Below are 22,278 nucleotides of genomic sequence, written 5' to 3'. Positions count from 1 at the left end.
AGAAAAAGTACCTTTTAAAAACACACCATTTTACATTGCATCTTGGGGCTGCTCAGACTCTCTGCTGTCTATTCTTATTTCAGATATATGCAGCTGTATTGACTATCTCGGGTCAAACAGTTGTGTTTTGTAGACTGACAGTTTCCATTCAGCCTTTAGACATTAAACTATCTGCACTAAAGTTTACAAACTGACCAAATTGTGAGCAAAATTTTACCTTCTGCTAATTAATAAGATTTATGTAATCAAAACTCCTTTTTAGCTCTCTTAAGGATAAACATGTCTCCTAAATAACGATGAAGGATCATTCAACAAAACAAGCTTAATTCATTAGAGTCAAATTAGCAAATACATGCAAGTGTACACGCAAGGTAAATTCCTAAAAACACTATGCATTTTACCTTATTCTTAATAACTTAGCATGCACTTCCATAACAAATGTTTTTGTTGACAACACTAAGAAAGACTAAGTAAATCATAGGATGTAACAACATATTAGGAATTAAGTAACTTACTATTGTTAACAGTACCAGTAGGGCTTTAACGTATTGTCACACACGTGTGCATGGGAATCCGCCAAAACAACCAGGAGAAGGTAATTCCACGCTACATGCACTAAACCCGTTATCTCTGCAGACCACATACAGGAAATTCGAAGACATCACTTACGGTCCCTGGCCTGATGATGCCATTTCCTCTGACAAGACCATAAATACCTACCATCTTCCCTCCAATGATCAGTTCTGTTTTAGACTCAATACTGTTCTCATTTGTGCTCACAATCTGCCTTTTTGCAGCCAGGCTCAAGTAAGTATACGGGTGGCTGACCCAAACCTTTTTTTGTGTGTCAAGTGTAGATTTTAAGAAGTGTGACTTAGCAACAAAAACAAGTTTCAAAATTGATACATGAAACAAAAATATACTACCCAACTTACATCTTCACTCTTAGATTTGTGCAAAATGTATCCTTTCTTCCAATCGGCACCCTCATTAGGTTTTCGAATGTTGAACTCAACCTTGGCTCGCTCTTTATCTTGCATGGCTTTCCATTCATCCAAGGTCATTTCCTTTGGTCCTTCCTCTTTTACTTCCTCTACTTCATTCTCCCTAGAATTGATAAGACAAAAATTAATCAAATAAAAGGGTGGACAATATTGCTGAATATTAAGAGGTACAAAGAACGTATGCAGTTAGGCAGTGCACATTAATAAATGCCTATACTTGATCAACCAGTAAGTGTGAGGGATACAGACCAATACAAGACAACAGCCAGCACAGAGAGGTACTTTCTGTTCAATTATTCCCATTTCATCCCTTTCACATCAGAATGTTTTCTTAAAGATGGATAACCAAGGAGTTAAAGGGTAATTGCAAAAAGTACTGGCATAGTGGACAGACTACCAGGAATGCTTTGAGCAGAAAATTATTAACACTAGACGTAATGTGGCTGTGAAGTGGACAATACAAGAGGGCCACTGTCTCCATCTAAAAGCACTAGTTTTGATGGCACTACCAAAGAAGCTCTATGTTTGCTCTTTCTCTTTGTGGAAAAACAAGCCAGAGGGCTGCCCCTGCCAGGCTTGACAACAATGCCCTTGTTTAAAAGGAAAGGAAATAAAGGTATGTAAAGAAAAGTTGTTTCTCAGCATTACATGACAGCAAAAAAATGTCTAGTGGTTTACTGCTGCAATACACAGCCCTACAATAATGTATTATCATACAGCAAGTACTTATTGACTGTGGTTCCTTTTTTTAACCTAAAACCAGTACAATTGTAAACTGGATGTGTTTCATTTAAGACAACATATTTTTCTAAGCAAGAGGCCAAATGTGATGCTCACAATGTATGCACTTATTCAGATGTGTAATGCTGTACTTTATTATTATTAATAAAAAAAAAACCATTTTATTTATATAGTGCCTTTCCCATGCTCAAGGTGCTTGCCTTTGCAAATTCCGAGGCTGTGTCACAATGATCTGGTGCAAGCTGAGACAGACCAGGCCCCAAAGTATGTGCTGATATAGAAACTCTGTGTAAAGGAAGGTAATAACTGGGTCACACAAAAACACACCCTGACAAATACATTTTCTTATCAAAGCTGGCATTACTCTATATAACTGGCAACTACCCATGCCCACTTGAACATTATGTGGGCAAGGTTAGTAAAAAATCAAAATTGCAAAAAATTTATTTTATTTCCACAACATTGCAGCAGAAAGGCTACATAACTTCCTCCAGCCAACAATGCAGGAGGGCCCTTTTATTGGTATAAATATAAGCCATAGGAAGATTTTTATGTTCAAAACTCACAATTCTAATTATGAATTAAACAATGTGTAAAATAACTTGAATTGCAAATACCAGTTAAAATGCGAACTGCATGCTTAACCTGCTACTAATAAGGATGCCCGAGTACACAGAAAGCAATTACAAAACCTGGACGTTTGATTTTATTTGAAGTCTCCTGAAACATTGAAACTCTGGGCTATTTAATATCATTTTAAACACACTGAAAAAAACTCATCTAAGGTCAGCAAACATTTACTGATTATTCTTGAAACCATGGAAATGACCCACAATATCTGAAGGAACTCCTTAAACTACAAACCACTGCATGAAACCTCCGTTTTGCAAATACCTACCCGCCTTCGGCCCACTGTGACCAAACTTCATATAATGGGGGACCGAGCCTTTGCAGTCGCTGCTCCACGGCTCTGGAATGCCCTACCAGAGAGCATAAGAACACAGCAGGCTGTGGGCTGTTTTAAAAAACAGCTAAAGACTTTTCTATTTAGGAAAGCTTATTAACAAGAATGCTATAATTATTGTTGTTTTATCTTGTTTTGCCTTTATTTAAACTTTTTATGTAACACTTTGAGATTTACTGCTAATGTAAAGTGCCCTATAAATAAAATTCACTAATTATTATTATTAACCACTGTTAATTCAATGTGAAATTAGGCTTTTAAGTTTGGGGTGCATGCTCAGAGAAAAAGTAGAGAGAAGAGCAAGGAAAGCAGAGAATGGAATAACAAAATAAAGAACTCAAAGAAACCTTTTCTTTGTGCATGAGTGTTTTTTAACAAGACTCTTTCAAGATACATTTCCTAACCTTTGTCTCTTTTCAAATATACTTCCTACTTTTGCTACTATCGATTTTACTATGTTATTCATTTTGCTTTATAATATTGATTTTGAACTGTTTGATTGGGTCAAGGGATAAAGAGTACCTGTTGATTGTGATTATCACATTTCCACAGGGGTTAGCGGCTGTGGACACAAGTTGTCAAAAGAACCCAGCATGGTGAGCAGGCACCTGCGTTGGTGATTGGCACAGATGTAACTTAGGTTTGAAGATAACCATTTGCTATGCTTGTGCACAGCGAAGCTGTGCATGGGGAGCGTTATAAAAGTAGTATAAAAGGTACCAAACACTAAAAGAATACAATTAATAGTAATGACAGTGTAGGCAAACCAAAATAAAATATGCAGGAATCTCCATTATAATATATTCAAGGAACAGTGATAACAGCACCTAGTGCGGGTAACTGCTGTATTCCCACAGGGATTAGAAGCTGAGAGAGAGAGAACACCTCCAATAATAAAAATAGGACAGTGAGCAGGCACCTTCTTTGGTGATCGACACAGGTGAAGCTTGTTTGTTACATCTGCTGATGCTGAGCTAGCAACTCGTCTAAATCACCTGTCCATATGCTGCACATGTACAGCACATAATTCCACAATAATTTACTGACTGCTTCCAAAACATCAGTGAAAAACAAACACCTATGAGGAACGGTTTTTGCCTTTATTGCTTTAACCAGCTGTACCTCTGCTTTCAGCAACTTCAAATTCATACCAATGACTTTTGGTAGAAGAGAACTTAACCCTCATACTGGTATGTTTTGGTGCTCTTGAAATTTCTTTACTCTCATTACATATCGGGATAAAATATATCCATAAATCACTTGAGACGAATCATGAACCATAAGCCATTCTCCTATTCTGTAAGCCAGCCAGTTTTAACAAAGAAGTGGAACGGTGCTCCCATGCTGGCTGCATCTGTAATTTTGAGGTCTCAAAGAAAAAAAATTCTAACATATGTAGGAGGTGCATTCTAATAAAAAAAAAAATCAGGTTACAAATAAGGTTTCCCCACCTCAACAATCTAGCATCCTTCAGAGTCTGATCTCTCACCAAGTATATACTGGATGCTTTTTGAATGCGATTTCCAACTCCTGCTTTTACTGAAGTTAAAAATGAACTACTTGGCCAAGTCCATTTTTAAATAAAAAGATTGATCTTTACTATTTAAATGGGTGTCCTGTATAACATTAAGCTAAGATTAATAAGACCTTAAAGTTCCAGCTTATGATCATTAATGATTGATCAACATTTTTAAAATGCAAAATATTGATCAGAGTCAGAAGAAAAAGAATATCTCAACAATTTTTACTTGAGCAAAATTCTAAATTTCTCATTGACAAGTCCTACTACCAATAATGTATTCAACAAAGTATTATAAATGACAATGCAGGTAACAGAATAAAATGTATACCACTTGCCATCTCTCTCACTCCAATTTCAAATACAAGACCAAAGCTGTTAAGAAAAGGCTTCCATAAATAGAAATAAATTAACACAAAATAGAGACAGGGTAATCGTACAAGAAGTAGGACAAGAAGAGTTCCTCAGTTTCATATTAATAGGCTGAATGTCTGAAAAAATTGTTAACTACAGTAACTTTTCTTAGGATGCTGCACACATAATATATCTAAAGCCACTGCAGAGTACATGTCTCACTATCCTCATCATCACAATAAAATCTGTAAAACAAACCATGTCAAACTCATAGTGAATGGAATAATCAAACCTAAAATTTACAATGTGGAGGGAAACAAAAATTAAAAACACATACACAAAAGAACTGTAGTATATCCAAAAAATAAAGAACACCTTGCAGTTTTTAATTTAGAGAAATGTTAGGACATCTGTATTAAAGTTACAGTGATGAGGTTTTTCACTTAATTGCCAGTAACTCAGTTTTTAAACTCTTCTGAACTAATCTGTTTTTTTTTAAGATCACTTTACAGAGGTCACCTTAAACCTTTCATTTTTCTCACATGTTAAAAAAAAAAAAAAAAAAATCATGAGGTGACAACTGCAATTTTTTTTCTTTTCCCAAGTCACACCGTTAGCACAATATAAACCTTCCTCAAAATTATGCAACTCACATCTACAATTTGCTTTGTAAAATACTCTGACTTTATTAAACACATTGACCTGATTAGACTATTGTAGATACCAACAAGAATTCACAGGTAAAGCTTAATTTATCAGAATGAATTAGATTTAAAATGCTATCAAAACAGGTACTTGGAAGAAAATTATCTACTTGTATTAATGCTCACAGTTAAAAAGCACTACAGTATAAACAAATGTGTTGTGTTGTTAAAGATTACTCCAATGCAGAATGATTTGAGGGTGTAATCAAACTAATAATTTCTCCCGTTACTGAGCACATTTGCCCACATTTAACCCTCCCAAAGTCTAGTTCGCTTGACTAGAGTGATCACTCCACTCCATACCAGGCCAACCATACTGTGCCCTGGTGTTATTATGGACATTGCCAAGTTTGAAACAGTGAATTTTAAGCATGTTTTTCAGTTCTCTCATTTGGATAAGAGATAACCTGAAAGTGCCAAAATTGCCAATGCATAAGCAGTTAAGACCAACCTAATGTTTAACTGCTACAAAATGACTGACTCTACACTATAATAAAATTATCTGGTTGTCTTATCTTCACAACCAATGGTTCTGCTTCCTTCCAAAAAGAATCTTTCAATAAACAATTCCTTACTTGTTTTCAGAGTCAGCCGCTGGTTGTTCTTCTCCTTCATGAGTTTCTTCAGTCACATTGGATTGATCTAATTCACTAAAAACAAAATCAGAAGGCAATTTTAAAACATGGAATAAAAACACTACTTTTTCCTCAACAGTTTTTGGAGAAAACAAAATTCAGGTAGTATACATGAAAAACTAAAGCAGTAGAGCATAACTGAAAACAGAGCCATCTACTGGTCGTGGATTAGGAAACAACAACAGCGTCAAGTCAGGAAGCATGCACTGGTACAGTGTGTCGTCACACCCAATACACGACGAAACAACTCGAGATCCCGGTTGGCAATCCCCCAGGCAGACATGCAGGCCAGTCCCACCCTCTGGAAATGACCCTCTATCTGCCGCAACCAGGTGTTATGTGGGCAACCCCTTGGCCTGGTCCAGCCACTCGGGTCCCCAAAAATAAGGATCTTACGAGCTGGATCACCCTAAGGGAAATGCGGCACATAACCATAGTGCCATAACTGACGCTCCCTCACAATGCATGTAATGTGCCTCATTCAGGACTCCAAAAAGTCAAACCAGCAGTACCTAAGGATTTTCTGAATAGACACAATGAGTCCAGCCTTCGTCTCAGATCACTGGATGGCGTCCATGGCTTGCAACCATATAGCAAGACAGGAAGCACCAGGACTCTAAAGACTTGGACCTTCATCCTTTTGCATAGATATTGGGAGCACCACACACCCCTTGTTAGCGACCTCACAACCCCCCATGCTCTCCCAATCCGTCGACTGACTTTATAGGGAGAGTCACCGGAGACATGAATGTCACTGCCAAGGTAAGTAAACCTCTCGACAACGTCGACACTCACTCCGCAAACAGACCCAATGTTGATGGCTGTGCCCAAGAGGTCATTAAAAGCCTGGATCTTGATTTTTATCCAGGACACAACGTCACAAGAAAACACAAAAGCTTACTATTTATTACGCTGTTCTAATCATAAAATAAGAAAAATGTAAACCGCTTTAACTCCTGATAAAAACTAAAAAAAAAACCCAAAAGAACAGTATTATGAAAACAAACTAAAATAGCACTGTGCCTAATCCTTCCAGCTAGATAAACTCAAAAATGAAAATAATTTAAAACAATTTTCAACTAAAAGTATCATCGCTATTTAACAAATAAAAAAACACACTAACTTTATAGTACTTAACGCAAAACTAAATTCAAGATGACGTTTTTATTTAAAAGTCTATATTCTATACGGCATCATCAACAGCATGCAGAATCCCAAGATATTTTTCCAGACTAACATTTGTTTTATAAAGTAAAATCAAAATGACCACTTGATAATTACAGCTTAATAAATAGAATGTCTTTAACCCAGCCAGAGGGGATGCACAAACCTGTGTGTTTCTTCGTGCCGGTCCCAAGCACGGATAAATGGGGAGGGTTACGTCAGGATGGGCATTCGGTGCAAAATTTTGCCAGATCAATATGCGGACAACAATATAAATTTCCATACCGGATCGGTAGATGCCCAGGTTGACAACGGCCACCACCAGGGTGCCGGAGAAAATTGGGCTACTATTGGCCGAAGATGGAGAAGAGGGGGGAGACGGGTCCGGAGGCAGAAGGACAGGAGAACAGTAAAGAGAGTGGAACTAAAAGTAGGAACTTTGAATGTTGGCAGTATGACTGGTAAGGGGAGAGAGTTAGCCAATATGATGTAGAGAAGGAAGGTCGATATACTGTGCGTACACGAGACTAAATGCAAGGGGAGTAAGGCCTGGTGGATCGGAGGTGGATTCAAATTGTTCTATCATGGTGTTGATGGGAAGAGAAATGGGGTAGGGATTATTCTAAAGGAGCAGTGTGTCAAGAGTGTTTTGGAGGTGAAGAGTGTTAGGCAGAGTAATGATTATGAAGCTGGAAACTGAAAGTGTGATGATGAATATTGTTAGTGCATATGCCCCGCAAGTTGGGTGATCAATGTATGAGAAAGATGATTTCTAAAGTGAACTGGATGAGGTTATGGACAGTGTACCCAAGAGAACGAAAGTGGTGATTGGACCGGATTTCAATGGATATGCTGGTGAAGGGAACAGAGGAGATGAGGAAGTGATGGGTAGGTATAGTGTCAAGGAAAGGAATGAAGATGGTCAAAGGAGAGTGGATTTTACAGAAAGGATGGGCATGGCTGTAGTGAACAAGTTATTTTAAGAAGAGGGAGGAACATAGAGTGACAAACAAGAGTGGAGGATGATGCACACAGGTAGATTATATCCTATGCAGAAGAGTCAATCTGAAGGAGATTAAAGATTGCAAAGTGGTGGCAAGGGAAAGTGTAGTAAGGCAGCATAGGATGGTGGTCTTTAGTATGACGTTGGAGATCAAGAAGAGGAGGAGAATGACTGCAGAGCCAAGGATCAAATGGTGGAAGTTGAAAAAGGAAGACTGCAAGGGTGAGTTTAGGAAGGAGATAAGACAGGCACTGGGTAGCAGTGAAGAGTTGCCGGACAGCTGGGCAACTGCAGCAGAAACAATAAGAGTGACAGCAAGAAGGGTGCTTGTCGGGACATCTGGACAGAGGAAGAAAAATGAAGGCTGGTGGTGGAATGGGGAAGTACAGGAAAGTATACAGAGGACAAGAATGGCAAAGAAGAAGTGGGATAGTCAGGTGGAGGTGCAGAAAGTAGACAAGAGTACAAGAAGATAAGGCGCAAGGTGAAAAAAGAGGTGGCGAAGGCTAAAGAAAAGGCTTATGATGAGTTGTATGAGAGGTTGGACACCAAGGATGGAGATAAGGACTAATGGGCTAGACAGAGGGACTGAGCTGAGAAAGATGTGAAGCAGGTTAGGGTGATAAAGGATAAAGATGGAAACGTACTCACAAGCGAGGAGAGTGTGTTGAGCAGATGGAAAGAGTACTTTGAGAGGCTGATGAATGAAGAGAAATATATATAGAGAGAGGGTTGGATGATGTGGAGATAGTGAATCAGAAAGTGCAATGGATTAGCAAGGAGAAGTAAGGACAGCTATGAAGAGGATGAAGAATGGAAATGCTGTTGGTTCAGATGACATACCTGTGGAAGGATGGAAGAGTTTAGGAGAGATGTAAGTGGAGCTTTTAACCAGATTGTTTAATGGAATCTTGGAAAGTGACAGGATGCCTGAGGAGTGGAGAAGAAGTGTACTGGTACCGATTTTTAAGTATAAGGGGGATAAAACTGATGAGCCAAAGCATGAAGCTATGGGAAAGAGTAGTGGAAGCTAGGTTAAGAAGGGAGGTGATGATTAGTGAACAGCAGTATGGTTTCATGCCAGGAAAGAGCACAACAGATGCAATTTCTGCTCTGAGGATGTTGATGGAGAAGTTTAGAGAAGGAGATACATTGTGTTTTTGTGGACCTGGAGTTGTGGTATTGTGTTAGGAAGTCGGGATCGGTAGAGAAGTATGTAAAAGTTGTACAGGCTATGTACGAGGGAAGTGTGACAGTGGTGATGCCTGCGGTAGGAGTGACAGAGGTGGGATTACATCAGGGATCGGCTCTGAGCCCTTTCTTATTTGCAATGGTGACGGACAGGTTGACAGGCGAGATTAGACAGGAGTCCCCTTGGACTATGATGTTTGCTGATGACACTGATCTGTAGCGAGAGTAGGGAGCAGGTTGAGGAGACCCTGGAGAGTTGGAAGTTTGCTCTAGAGAGGAGAGGAATAAAGGTCAGTAAAAACAAGACAGAATACATGTGTGTGAATGAGAGGGAGGTCGGAGGAATGGTGAGGATGCAGGGAGTAGAGTTGGTGAAGGTGGATGAGTTTAAATACTTGGTATAAACAATTCAGAGTAATGGGGATTGTGGAGGAGAGGTAAAAAAAGAGTGCAGGAAGGGTGGAATGGGTGGAGAAGAGTGTCAGGAGTGATGTGAGACAGACGGGTATCAACAAGAGTGAAAGGGAACATCTACAGGACGGTAGTGAGATCAGCTATGTTATATGTGTTGGAGATGGTGGCACGGACCAGAAAGCAGGAGAAAGAGCAGGAGGTGGCAGAGTTAAAGATGCTAAGATTTGCATTAGGTGTGACCAGGATGGACAGGATTAGAAACTAGTACATTAGAGGCTCAGCTCAGGTTGGACGGTTGGGAGCCAAAGTCAGAGAGGCGAGATTGCGTTGGTTTGGACATGTGCAGAGAAGAGATGCTGGGTATATTGGGAAAAGGATGTTAACGATAGAGCTGCCAGTCAAGAGAAAAAAGGGAAGGCCTAAGAGAAAATTTATGGATGTGGTGAGAGAGGCCATGCATATGCTGGATGTAACAGAGCAAGATGTATAAGACAGGACGATATGGAAGATGATTCACTGTGGCAGCCCCCTAACAGGAGCAGCCGAAAGAAGAAGAAATGTCTTTAGAGAAGATTCAACAGTCTAAGCTGGGAGACCATTGCCATGAATCTTACAGTGCCATCCTTTCTTTAAGAAGTGACCTTGAAAAATTACTTGTCCTGATGCTAATTTTCTACATTTTGGAGTTAGGATTATACTCAGTACCAGATGCATCAAACGGTTGAAACCACACAACTTCTAAACATTTAGAGTTCAGAAGCAGTAATCCACCATATCAACAAGCATGGAGTCACACTGGGCTACATCTTTTTGCTAAGGTACAGATGAACAAGGCATGGCCTAATATTAAGTTTGTTTTCCAAGTCTACAAATTACAAAGAAAGCAAGCATTTACTGCCTATCTGGTGGTATTTTACCCTCCAAGTATAAAGCTTAAGTAAAATTCTTAACACATATATATTTGGTGAAATAATTAAGTAAAAGAACACCAAGATGGAAATCGGCTTGTAATACAACAAGTTAAAAGACATAGGTCAGATGATATTGCGATTGAATTCCCAAGATCAGTGGATATCCCCTTGGTGATACAGAGTACAGAGAAAGACACCCCACTGCCCAATTGTGCTTAGGGTTAACACAAATATGTACTGTAAAATATTCTGAAGTGTTCTTCATGCTCAGTGGACTTCAATTAACATCATTTATGCAATAATCAAGGGTTTGAGTAGGGTCATGCTGAGTTTTCACAAAATAGAATGGTCCTTCAAGTGAAACAGCAGAATAAATTGAATGGGAGGTGCCAAAAGCATATTAGTGTTGGCAATGATTGAAAGGGGTGCGTATCCACAGATGGAGATGAAGTTCTGTGAATAAGTATGTGCATCAAAAAGGCAGTTTTAGCAGACCAAATAACTGCAATGGTACACATCAAAGCAAGTTTTGCTTTAGAAGAACTCATTTGGACCAAATGGAATAGACTTCTTGGAGTAGGCCCTACAGTATATTCCCCTGGCTTATAGGCCACTTACATCACTGCCAGAAAAGCCTACAGTGGTGCCATGAGCAGGCTGACTAGGGGAAGGAATGGCAGTTTGTTGCGTTCCATGTTGAAAACTGACAAAGCGTAGGAATAAGTGAAAGTAATATATGTGCCAGTTACATCTGTTGTATATGATATACCTGCAATTACACAGGGCTCACATCAGACATCATGGTGTGAATATCAATTACCCATAATGCTCATTCTTCTGGTGTCTGTGGAGGGAACACCGACCAGATAGTCAGGTACATTACCTGGCCAGTCCCAATCCCATGCCTGAATGAAAATTGAGATGTAACTAATTCCATCCACATAACTCAAGCAGCTCCAGATGTAGTTCTTCAGCTCGTGTCCAGCATGCTTACCAGACCTCTCCTCGATACAGCAGGCATGGGACAGAATACTGAATAAGATGGCCTCTCTTTTGCTCCAAGCCACCAGAGATGAACCGCAACCAGATGGAAAGCACTTGAACAGAAATTCCACAGGGGGTCACTTGTCAACTACTGTATATGATTCATTATAGGCCTGTATTGCAGCATGGGGAGGTTATATCTGGTATTAATGTGCATATTCAGTAAAATAAGACTCTCATATTTGCATGTGTGTATGATCAGGGTCTTAATGCACTCAAATGATCCTTCTCTATCCGAATCTCAAGAGTTATCCTTTTTCACTAGTGTACATATAAAGTGCAGAATGAAGTTTAGCAATACCAACATGTAGTGACTATACACTTCAGAGTACCAAGGCAGTGAGACAACATACACAAATATACAACAAGAAATATTAGATTACTAAAAATATACAACAAACAGTGAAGGTCTATCAAAACTGTTGTATGCATGGTTATAGATGCAAACATCTATGAAAACCGATGCAGAGGCGCAGTGTGAAAATGCTGTAGGTGCAAGCTCAACCCAATTACAAGTGCAAGTGTTTATCACAGAGATAAAACTTGACATTTCATTTCATAAAATGATTACAATATGCAAGCTTTCCAGGCAACTCAGGCCACTTCTTCAAGCGGACTGAGTTGCCTCGAAAGCTTGCATATTGTAATCTTTTTAGTTAGCCAATAAAAAGGTGTCATTTTGCTTCATTATATCCATAATGGCTAACACAGTACAACACCCTAATACTACAGAGATAAACAGAAAGTTCACAATTTGCATTTCAGAAGTTATTTGATAGCTAATACTCAATAAGTATTAGCAATTATCTACTGCAATCATGGTTGACAGCCGGAGAAAATGAACAGCTTTTTTCCCCCACAGATTCTGATACTTTTCCCCCCACCAACAAACACCTCAGAAAAAGGGGCGGGGAATGCAATGCAAATCAAGATGTTTCATTCCCTCCAACAGGTAGTTAATGAATAACATATCTGCAGTCAGCCCCAAACTATGTTCAACACTAAGAATTCCTGAAGCCGACAAACAAAACTTGTAATCCTAATCCAATTCCCTTCACACCTCTCCACCCAACGTCTTTTGCTTTGTAAATGTGTCGATCAGCACAAGCAGCCTGCTATCTCAACCCACCACTACAAAAAGTTCTCTCAGCTCAAGTCTTGTTTATCTGGGAGTGAGGTACCTAGAGCTGTATAGGGTAAATATATAGTTATTTGGAACACATGCATTTAATATATGTTAAATGTCTACAAAGATCTATGTAAGTGTAGGAAGACAAGAAATGCAAGAAATATTGAACACATACCTAAGAGAGAAAACTTTTTTCTCGTTTTAGTACTAATGACAAAATTTTGACATGAAGTGTATAACGTGTGAAGACTGAAGTCCAAATATCAAATAAGCACTTTCACAAAAGGTACAAGAAAGACAAAACAAGTGGCCTTTTATTCAAGATTATAACCGAAGAAAAGGAAATCAGGTTAGTGTACTTCTTTGATACGACTGCTTTGGTAGTACAGTGGTTAAGAACTACTAACTCATATCAACAGGTCGTAAGTTCGATCCTGGCCACTTCACAAAATAAACGTTTTGAGTAGTGAGCTGCTCTTATTGTTACTATTATACAATAAAAACATACATTTAATTTGAGTCTGTAACAGCCGGTGTAAAGAAACGTCCACTCAAATATAAGAAAGCAGCTGCACCAGACATAAAGGTAAAAGATGGCACCGTTTGGATACTGCAACAGGCCGGAAGTCATCCTGCCAGTCAGTCTGCCTCACACCTGTCCTTCAACAAAACAGCACAGTATACAGAGCTTGCCAAGGTATCATGTAAAGTTCGGTTTGTGATTATATTTTGTGATGGTCTTTATATGAAGTATGTTTACTTACATAAAAGCCGGATCGAATGTTATTTACCTTGATTTATTTACTTATCCTCCTACAGCATAAAGTCACAAGTAGACTGCAGAGCTTTGTCTGTTTGATCGACACAGGGATGCTCACAAAGTACATGTGTACTGAAGCGATTCCACGCAACTGCTGTTACGGTTCTACATTTGTCCAGAAACGATTTCATAAGCTTTATGACCTTAGTCTCAGAAACTCTTTCTCCCATAGAGAGACTGGGATCTTTTCTTGAATAAGATCAAACAGTTGCATAGGGGGCAACAGGAGCTTCCACCTGCAGCTAAAGACACTTCAGTACACATGTACTTTGTGAGCATGCCCATGTCGATCAAACAGAAGAAGCTCTGCAGTCTATTTGTAACTTTACACTGTAGGACGATAAATAAATAAATCAAGGTAAATAACATTCAATCTGGATTTTATATAAGTAACATGTACACGGTTTTCATATAAAGACCATCACAAAACATAACCACAAACAGAATTTTGCACGATACCTTGGCAAGCTCTGTAAGCTGTGCTGTTCCATTAAAGGACAGGTGTGGGGAGACTGACTGGCAGGATGACGCCCGACCTGTTGCTGCATCCAAACAGTTGCATCTTTCACCTTTACACCTGATGCAGCTCCGTTGCTCTTATATGTGAGTGGACGTTTCTTGCAGGGAGGGATTCTGTTCTCTTTCTCCGATGTAGAACCCTCATTCTCATCTGAGTTCACCTCTGTTCTAACACGTCTTTATTTGAAAACAGCAGTGTTAGATCGGGGGGAGCATGAACGTGACTGAGAGAATAAAACTGAATTAAAAATCTCTAACCTTTACAAGTACCACTGGCTGTTACAGACTCAAATTAAATGTATGTTTTTATTGTATAATAGTTACAATAAGAGCAGTACACTACTCAAAACGTTTATTTTGGGAAGCAGCCAGATTCGAACCCTCAACGTGCTGATTACGAGTCAGTAGTTCTTACTGCTGTACTACCAAAGTGGTTTTGTCAAAGAAGTAAACTAACTCGATTTCTTTTTCTTCAGTTATAGTCTTGAATAAAAGTGCACTTGTTTTATTATACTTGTACCTTTTGTGAAAGTGCTTATTTGATATTTGGACTTCAGGCTTCACACATTATACACTTCACACCAAAATTTTGTTGTTAGTACTAAAACAAGTAAAAAGTGTCTTTTAGGTATGTGTTCAACATTTCTTGTATTTCCTGTCATCCTACATTTACATAGATCTTTGTAGACATAGAACACACATTAAATGCATATGTTCCAAATAATGATATATTATTTACCCTATACAGCTCCAAGTACCTCACTCCCAGATAAACAAGGTTTGAGCTGGGATAGCTTTTTGCCCTTTCTGCTGTGGTAGGAAGGGATAGCAGGCTGCCTGCGCTGATCGACACATTTACAAAACAAGACACTGAATGGAGAGATGCAAAGAGATTTAATTTATCAGTGTGTATTTGGTCTTGAGGAAAAGTACCTTGGAATTAACAACTTTGTGAAAATAATTTGGTATTTCTTACAAATAAATGATGAAAGTTTACACACATATACACACATATTTACATAATACATGCCCAAGCACTCAGGGGACAGAGGAGTTTAATGTACATACAATCTGTTTTGGAAATTTGGTTTTTAAATTGAACAATCGAAAAAACAAACAATCTAAGTAAACAAGAATTCGACCATTTAAGTGAATTATGCTTCACAAGAAACAAACTTGAGAATCAGCTATAGAAACACTTTGGTTGTAAAACACAGCAGCATCACTTACGTTAATTCATCCTTAACAGTGCCCCAGTTGTGAGATCCACTTCCACCACGTTTCTCCTCAGCTTTCAGACTGCTGAAACAAAATCAAAGTATCATTTACTGCTGAAAACATCTTTTTCCAAAGAGATATGTAAGGTATATAAAATTATTTATGCATAAAACTGGTGAAGTTTCAAAATATTACGAATGACTTACGATCGGTCACTTCCACTGTGTCTGTCAAATTCACGCTTGCCACGAGAGTCAAATCCATCACTTCTGCCCATGCCACGGCCTCGTCCACCACGGCCGCCTCTACCACCACCACGTCCACGAAGTGGCCTATCCCCAATAGACCTTACAATATGAAGAGAAAATGAGACAAATGATGAATTAAAAGTCTGCAGATGGAATTTAACAGAAACTACGATGAATGTACTGTATTTGTAACAATAATTTTAATGTTTGAAGTATTTATTACATTGCATATATGTGGATGACGAAACTACTTTTATGGCAAAAAGTCTGTTCACAAGGCTTAAATAGGCTCAATCTCATGCAAGCAGATTTCAAAAATCTATTAGTTTCTCAGTATTTTGATAGTAGAGCTATCCTATTATTTTAAACCAAAAATTATGCTTTAATCAGAAGCCCAGGCTATGCTTAAACAGACAAGATTGCACTAGATATTGTACTTTTGAAAATGTGCCTTACCACACAATATTGAACCACCACTTATAAATATTACTGGAAAGGCATCTGAAAACTAATCTTAAAATTAGAACCACCATTTGAAAACGCTGTTAGAAATTAAATTTTAGAATAACAAAATTACAAATTACTAGACACCTTATACCCTGCCACCGTGATTGTAGTTTAATTCTAAGAACTGGTGCTGCCTATTTCCTCAACATTTTGTTTATGCTCTCACCCAGTGATTGGTTTGCTTTAAAAAATTACCTTCTTAAACTGCAGTCCACACAAACTACAGGACAGTCCTGTGGAGGAGAATAAGGAGCTTTAAAAAATCTCCCCCAAAAAAATGAAGGACCCTCAGAAAAGATGTTTGGGAATGTCATGTCAATGGCCTTGGAGCTGCCTAACACAGTCACAGCTTTCAGTTAAGGGCAGCAAGACCCACTTAAGATCAGGCTTGCCATGACTGTGCATTAAACATAATTGTGCACACTGCCTAAACTAACATCTGCCACCATCTCAGTTTTCTGGTAGGAAACAGTGCTTCTCCTTTTGCAATCTTACTTGTCCGCAGAGAACTCTCCACCTTCAGGCTTTTCTTCAGTAGGCTTGTCAAATCGGCGCTCACGAGGCATCCGCCTTTCTGGTCTCCTCTCACCAGTTTTTACTTCTACTTGATTCCCCTGTTGTTGCTGGTTACCCTGCTGCTGAGAAGACAACTGTGGTGCCTGCTGTGAAGACTGTTGGTCAGGCCTTCGGCCAACTCTTCTTATGCCTGTAAACAAAAAGCACCACCAACTGATGAAGCTCGTGCCATAATCAATCTGTAAAGTTGTGTCTTAACTTTTCTGATCTTTCAAACCTCAATAACATTAGATGCAAACACACCACAGATAACAGAAAGATTAGAAAGCATAAAAAAGCAAGAGCCCATCATGCAAAACCAGGAATTGGAAGAAATGCCATAAGATAATACCAAAATATGACAATACATTAAACTATAACACAAACCCCACAAACATACACAAATGTGTTTTATAATTAAATTGTTAAATACATGGCAACTTCTTATTCCTTTATGTGACTGAAGTTGTGAAATGTTAAATACTATTAGCTAAAATGTACGAAATGGAAATATATCTGGCTATGTGGTATGAGTGGAAAAGGTTGTGGGATGAACTCAATCAAATGCATACGTTTTCAGAAATGGGTTTATAAAAGATGTAGTGATGTAAAGCATAGTCTGCTGGCAAGAAGTGTGCCTTGATTAGAGAAAATGTCCAAGAGAGGTGCAGGATGTTGAAGTAGCAAGTATAAAATTTAGTTTTCAGCAATGGAGTGGTTTGGCAGAAAGTAGTGAACATCTGATACTCAGGGGGCCATGTTGAACAAAGACTATAAAAGATTTGTTAAGACTGGAATTATGTATGGGAGTAAGACGTGGCTAATGAAGGTGAAACATGAAGCAAACCTGGTGTGGCAATCAGAGTGAGATGACAAATGTTGAATAAGGCAGTTTTGGCACGTGCAGCAAAATACAGACGATTAGATTAGATTCAACTTTATTGGCATTGTACAGGTACAATGAAATGCAGTTTAGCATCTAACCAGAAAGTGCAAACAGTAGAGTAAGGTGGAAAAGACAGTGGATGCAAATAGCACATTAAAGTGCAATAGACAGGTGCAACAAGACAGCAAATGAGAACATATATAATATTTGAATTTACAGGTAGTAATAGTAGTATATACAGGGAAGAATATATAGATATGAATACTGATCAGTCAGTACAGATACATAATATGAATAACTAAAAAATATGAAATACTTCTGTACAGAACATATATATGCATATACACACAATACAGGAAGAAGTTATTGATATTTAGAAAGGTCAGCTTACTGAGTTGTTATGGGTTAAGAGTTCAGAATGGTGATGCTGTTATGAAAGAAACTGTTCCTTAGATTGCTGGCACATGACCAAAGTCTCCTGTAGTGTGCCCCTGATAGATGGTGGGTAAAAAGCCCATGGTTGGGGTGTGAGGCATCCTTGACGATGCTACAAGTCTGTTGCAGACACCATATATGCTGTGGGTCAGCGATAGTTTGCCTAGCACATCATTGGCATCCCGCTGCAGTTTTCACCACCTGTTGTAGGGCCTTCCTGTCAGCTTTGGAGATGACCAGATGAACTATAATAGAGACATAGGTAATAAGCCCTAGGGGGAGGTCCAAGACTAATGTGATATCTAAAGAATATATCAAAATCCAAGTCACCCACTGCACTCCCACCCGGGTGGTTTGTTGTGTGGTGGGTGCAGCAATGTGCCATCAGCGCATGATCCCAAACTCTATATCTAAAAGGATCCTCAAGACTGCCGAGAATGGAGGAAAATGTTTTAGGTGGAAACGAGGCAAAAAAACAGTGATGGTACAAATAGTCTTGCTACTGAGATTATTGAGTTATTTCTAACAATACTAACACTCAGCTCAAACTCGCAGTTTATTTTTTAAACTTAGCTCAGGATGTTTATAGGTTATTACTGTTTCTGGTAAACTTTATGCTCCATTTCAAGCTCTTCCTAACCTGTGATATTAGGATATCGGCTAAAAAGACAAGACATTTTATATCAGCATCCATTGTTCCTTTTAAGACAAGAACTATTCATAGGCCATGTCTGCTATTACATGAAAGGAAGGGGAGCTCAAAGCACAGTAAGATTTTAGATACTCTGTATATTTTGTTTGGCATGATTTGAAATGGATACAAAAAAAAATTAAAAAAAAAATCTTGGCTCTTAAACTGTATACCTGTTCAAATAGAGAAACTGAAACATTGTGTACAGCCACATGTAAGAAATTAATCAACTCCCTCCAGCCCAGCCTCACCACGTACACACACCCACACCCCTTCACTAACTTCTAGATTTAAAGACACATGCATTTTGTCCCCCATTTTAATTCTTTGTTAGCTATACCACAGTTAGTGCCAAACAAATGTTTCTTGTATATGAAGTGATGGGAATTTTAGGACTGGACAATCTTTACTGATTTCAGCATTAACCCCAAAAAGAGCCAATAAGAAAACATTTCCAGGGAATATTTTCTACTTTGTATATGACAACTAATATTCAATTAATATTCCATAACACAGGTTTAAAGTAAATCTCCTTAAAAACCAAAACCAATCTTTAATCACACTACATATTAGAAAAGCAGCTATTTGCGGATGGTAGCCGCACTTTTTGTAATGTTCAAGACAGCTGAATTCAAATCTCAACTCAGCTTCAAGTCACTCCTGGTGACTTAGGTTATATTGAAGGATTGTTCATTCATCATCTAACGTGGCCATATTTGCTCATCATATCTTGGAACGTGTTTGTATTTTCACTTCTGTGGTATGTCAGTACTTCCTATATCAAGTGGGTACCTGACAAATCAATATTTACCTAGCCTTCTCCAGGTGACAGAGAAAGCAGTGCCCACAAGTGCCCATACTACTTATGGATAGGGGTGTAACGGTACACTAAAATGTAATTTCGGTTCGGTTCACTTTCTTGAGGTATTCGGTTCGGTTAATTTTCGGTACAAAAAAGGCAGGAAAAAAATGACTTTAAATGCTTTCATTTTAAAAAAATACAAACAATAGAATTTGTATAAATAAATTAAAGCGACCCATTTGGGTGATATTTCAAATAAATTAGACTCTGAGTTTTTAAAACTATTGTAACAATTTAAATAAACAAGTAACAAATGTAAACTTTGAACATGTAGCCGCAACAGCCTGAATATGACAAATAAAACTATTCAAGCTTAAAGTTTTTGGCTAGAAAGATTAATTTATCCACATTTTCTGCAGAAAGCACAGATCTGGTTGCAGTGACAATATCTCCAGCAGTGGATAAGACCCGTTCACTAGCAACAGAAGTAGCTGGAATACAGAGGTAACGCTTTGCGAGTTTTGCTATGTGTGGGTATGTAGCCTCATTGCCTTTCCACCAAAGAAGAGGATCAGCTTATTACATATTAGACGTGTTTCCTGCAGCGTACCCGATCTCCGTGGTGGAACTATGTTGACAAACAACTTTGGATTTATCCACTTGCCGTTGTCCATCGGTAACTTTAACAGGGAAGCCAAAGTGTTCCCAGACAGGAGAACGTAATGAGCTGGGAGGGTCTTCCAGCTCAGGCTTCTCGCTTGCATTTGCCATAACCCCATTTGTCATGTCTGCGAGCTACTGGCGCGCCTCTCCCTTACCCAGTGTCCGACACTCAGAGGCGTCCGTGCGGAAACTCACCCAAGACTTTAGTTCCGCTTGGGGTGCTTAGATCGCACTAGTAATAGATTTAATGAGAAAAAATGCATAAAATATAACCGAAACGGTACGCAAGTGGACCAAACCGAACATGCAAAACCGAAACGGTTCAATACATCCATGTGAACCGTTGCACCCCTAGTATTCAAACCTAACATTTTTACTTCCTATGTGTAATACTTTACATTTGCTGACATTAAATTTCACCTGCCCACAAATCTGCCCAAGCCTGTATGCTATCCAAGTCCTTCTGTGATGATATAACTGATTCCAAACAAAGGGTGTGACAACTTATAAAAACTGTGTACCTGCACTGCCTTTGTACTAATCCAGCACTGGTAAAATGACTAAACAGACTAACTGCAGTGAATTACTTTCACTAATTGTCAATAGTTGGTGACATCATTCCATCCGTTTCTGTGTTATTCAGATACATGTAAATACACATGCTTTGGCTATGTTTGCCATATTTACGTTATTATACTAATGAATATTAGTTTGGCTTCAAAAACCCCGACCAATTATATACATTTAATATATGCCAATCCCATTTCTCTATGAACCGCACATCTCTGTGATTATGTGCCTTCGTTAACACATTACATGTGTTTTTGAGAGTTATGCGTTCACCACACAATTATCTATCCGATGTGCCAATTTTTAAAACACTAAGTAAATTTTACTCTTGGTGTGAACATATCACACACTTTGAAATTTGCCTTGATTTTTACTTAAACAGTACGCAATTTCCACCCACATGCCAAAGACATGCAGGTTAAATTATCGGATGTTTGAAAAGCTCTTTGTGAGTAAGTGTGGAACTGCGAACTTGAACTGGACACAATGGTTAGTAAATGTATGGCCAGCTGAACTAACAACTGTAGTCATGTTCATTACAATCAGCGGATATAAGCAAGGCCTCTCTCCCTTATTGGGAGTCAAAAAGAGATCAATCTCATCCCCCATTTCAAACCCACGTTCAAATGGATAGCAATGCAAGTTAAAACAATTAAAACTGCATAACGTCCCTTTGAGAAAATAGCACATCAGTGCCTTGCTCACAGCCAGTTAAATGGCAAGCTCACAAAGTTTCTATCGATTTGAAATTGTCCAGAGGAAATGACTCCCTTTTACAAAGAAATGTTTGATGAACTTTCAAATATCCATATTTAGATACCAAGGGTGGCAGACGTTGGGGCCCTACTCTAATGGAAGGACTGGGGGAGAGGACATTTTCATGGCAATATCTCTTCCGGAACACGAGAGGGCAACCCCCTGCTCACATAATGGGGCCCGTGGCCACTGCCAGGGGAAACACGGACAGTTTCTGAACCCCGGGTTGCAGTACTTCTGCCACACCTGGAAGTGCTGCCTGAAGAAAATCTGAGAGCACCTGAAGCACTTCCAGGTGCCCTATAAAAGTGGCCACCTCACTCCATTCGAGGAGCCAGAGTCGGTGGACAACACTTGCGGAGAGAGGAGTGGAGGCGGCAGAGAAAGAGAAAGGAAGAAAGGACTGTATTGTGCTACTTCAGTACTGTTCTGTGCTGTGTAGTGGGGAGCAAAGGGAAAGGGCTTCCCTACGGAAATAAATGTGGTGAGCTGGACTTGTGTCTATGTCGTCGGGTAGGGTGCCTGGTGCGCAGCCTTGGTGGTCCACACCAGTTATTAGAAAATGTCTGGTTCTAGAATTGGCTACTGACCTGTTATTTGCACCATCTACACGTTTCCTTGGAAATATGCTTATCTGCACTCTCCGTATCAAACTAAAGCAGGTGAAAGAGTAAAACAGTTGGAAAACATCCACATTTCTGATAATATTGCATTGTAAAGCAAATCTTCAATCAATTCTAAATTTAAAACAATCTTGATAATTAACCAAGGACCTCATGTATAAGAAAGATGTATCATTGAAAACAAAACCAGTGGCTACAAGACTAGACT

General features: G+C 38.9%; 1 protein-coding gene across 2 annotated transcripts in view; it reads right to left on the bottom strand.

Annotated features, from left to right (window-relative positions):
* The window catches only part of serbp1a (SERPINE1 mRNA binding protein 1a), a 37,914-nt gene that overhangs the window by 8,673 nt on the left and 6,963 nt on the right, over positions 1-22,278 (bottom strand). Inside the window, exons 2-6 of one of the 2 annotated variants that reach the window (XM_039735836.1) lie at positions 16,585-16,795; positions 15,541-15,681; positions 15,347-15,418; positions 5,862-5,936; positions 936-1,107 (exon numbers count right to left, since the gene is read on the bottom strand). In XM_039735836.1, coding sequence (XP_039591770.1) covers positions 936-1,107; positions 5,862-5,936; positions 15,347-15,418; positions 15,541-15,681; positions 16,585-16,795 — 671 coding nt within the window. The remainder of the gene's footprint in view (positions 1-935; positions 1,108-5,861; positions 5,937-15,346; positions 15,419-15,540; positions 15,682-16,584; positions 16,796-22,278) is intronic. The other variant, XM_039735837.1, reaches the window with a different exon arrangement.

This window comes from Polypterus senegalus, chromosome 14, assembly GCF_016835505.1.
Source record: "Polypterus senegalus isolate Bchr_013 chromosome 14, ASM1683550v1, whole genome shotgun sequence".
In the NCBI taxonomy this organism is placed as follows: domain Eukaryota; kingdom Metazoa; phylum Chordata; class Cladistia; order Polypteriformes; family Polypteridae; genus Polypterus; species Polypterus senegalus.
The sequence above is the reverse complement of the archived record's forward strand: the minus strand, read 5'-3'. Positions and strand labels throughout refer to the sequence as shown.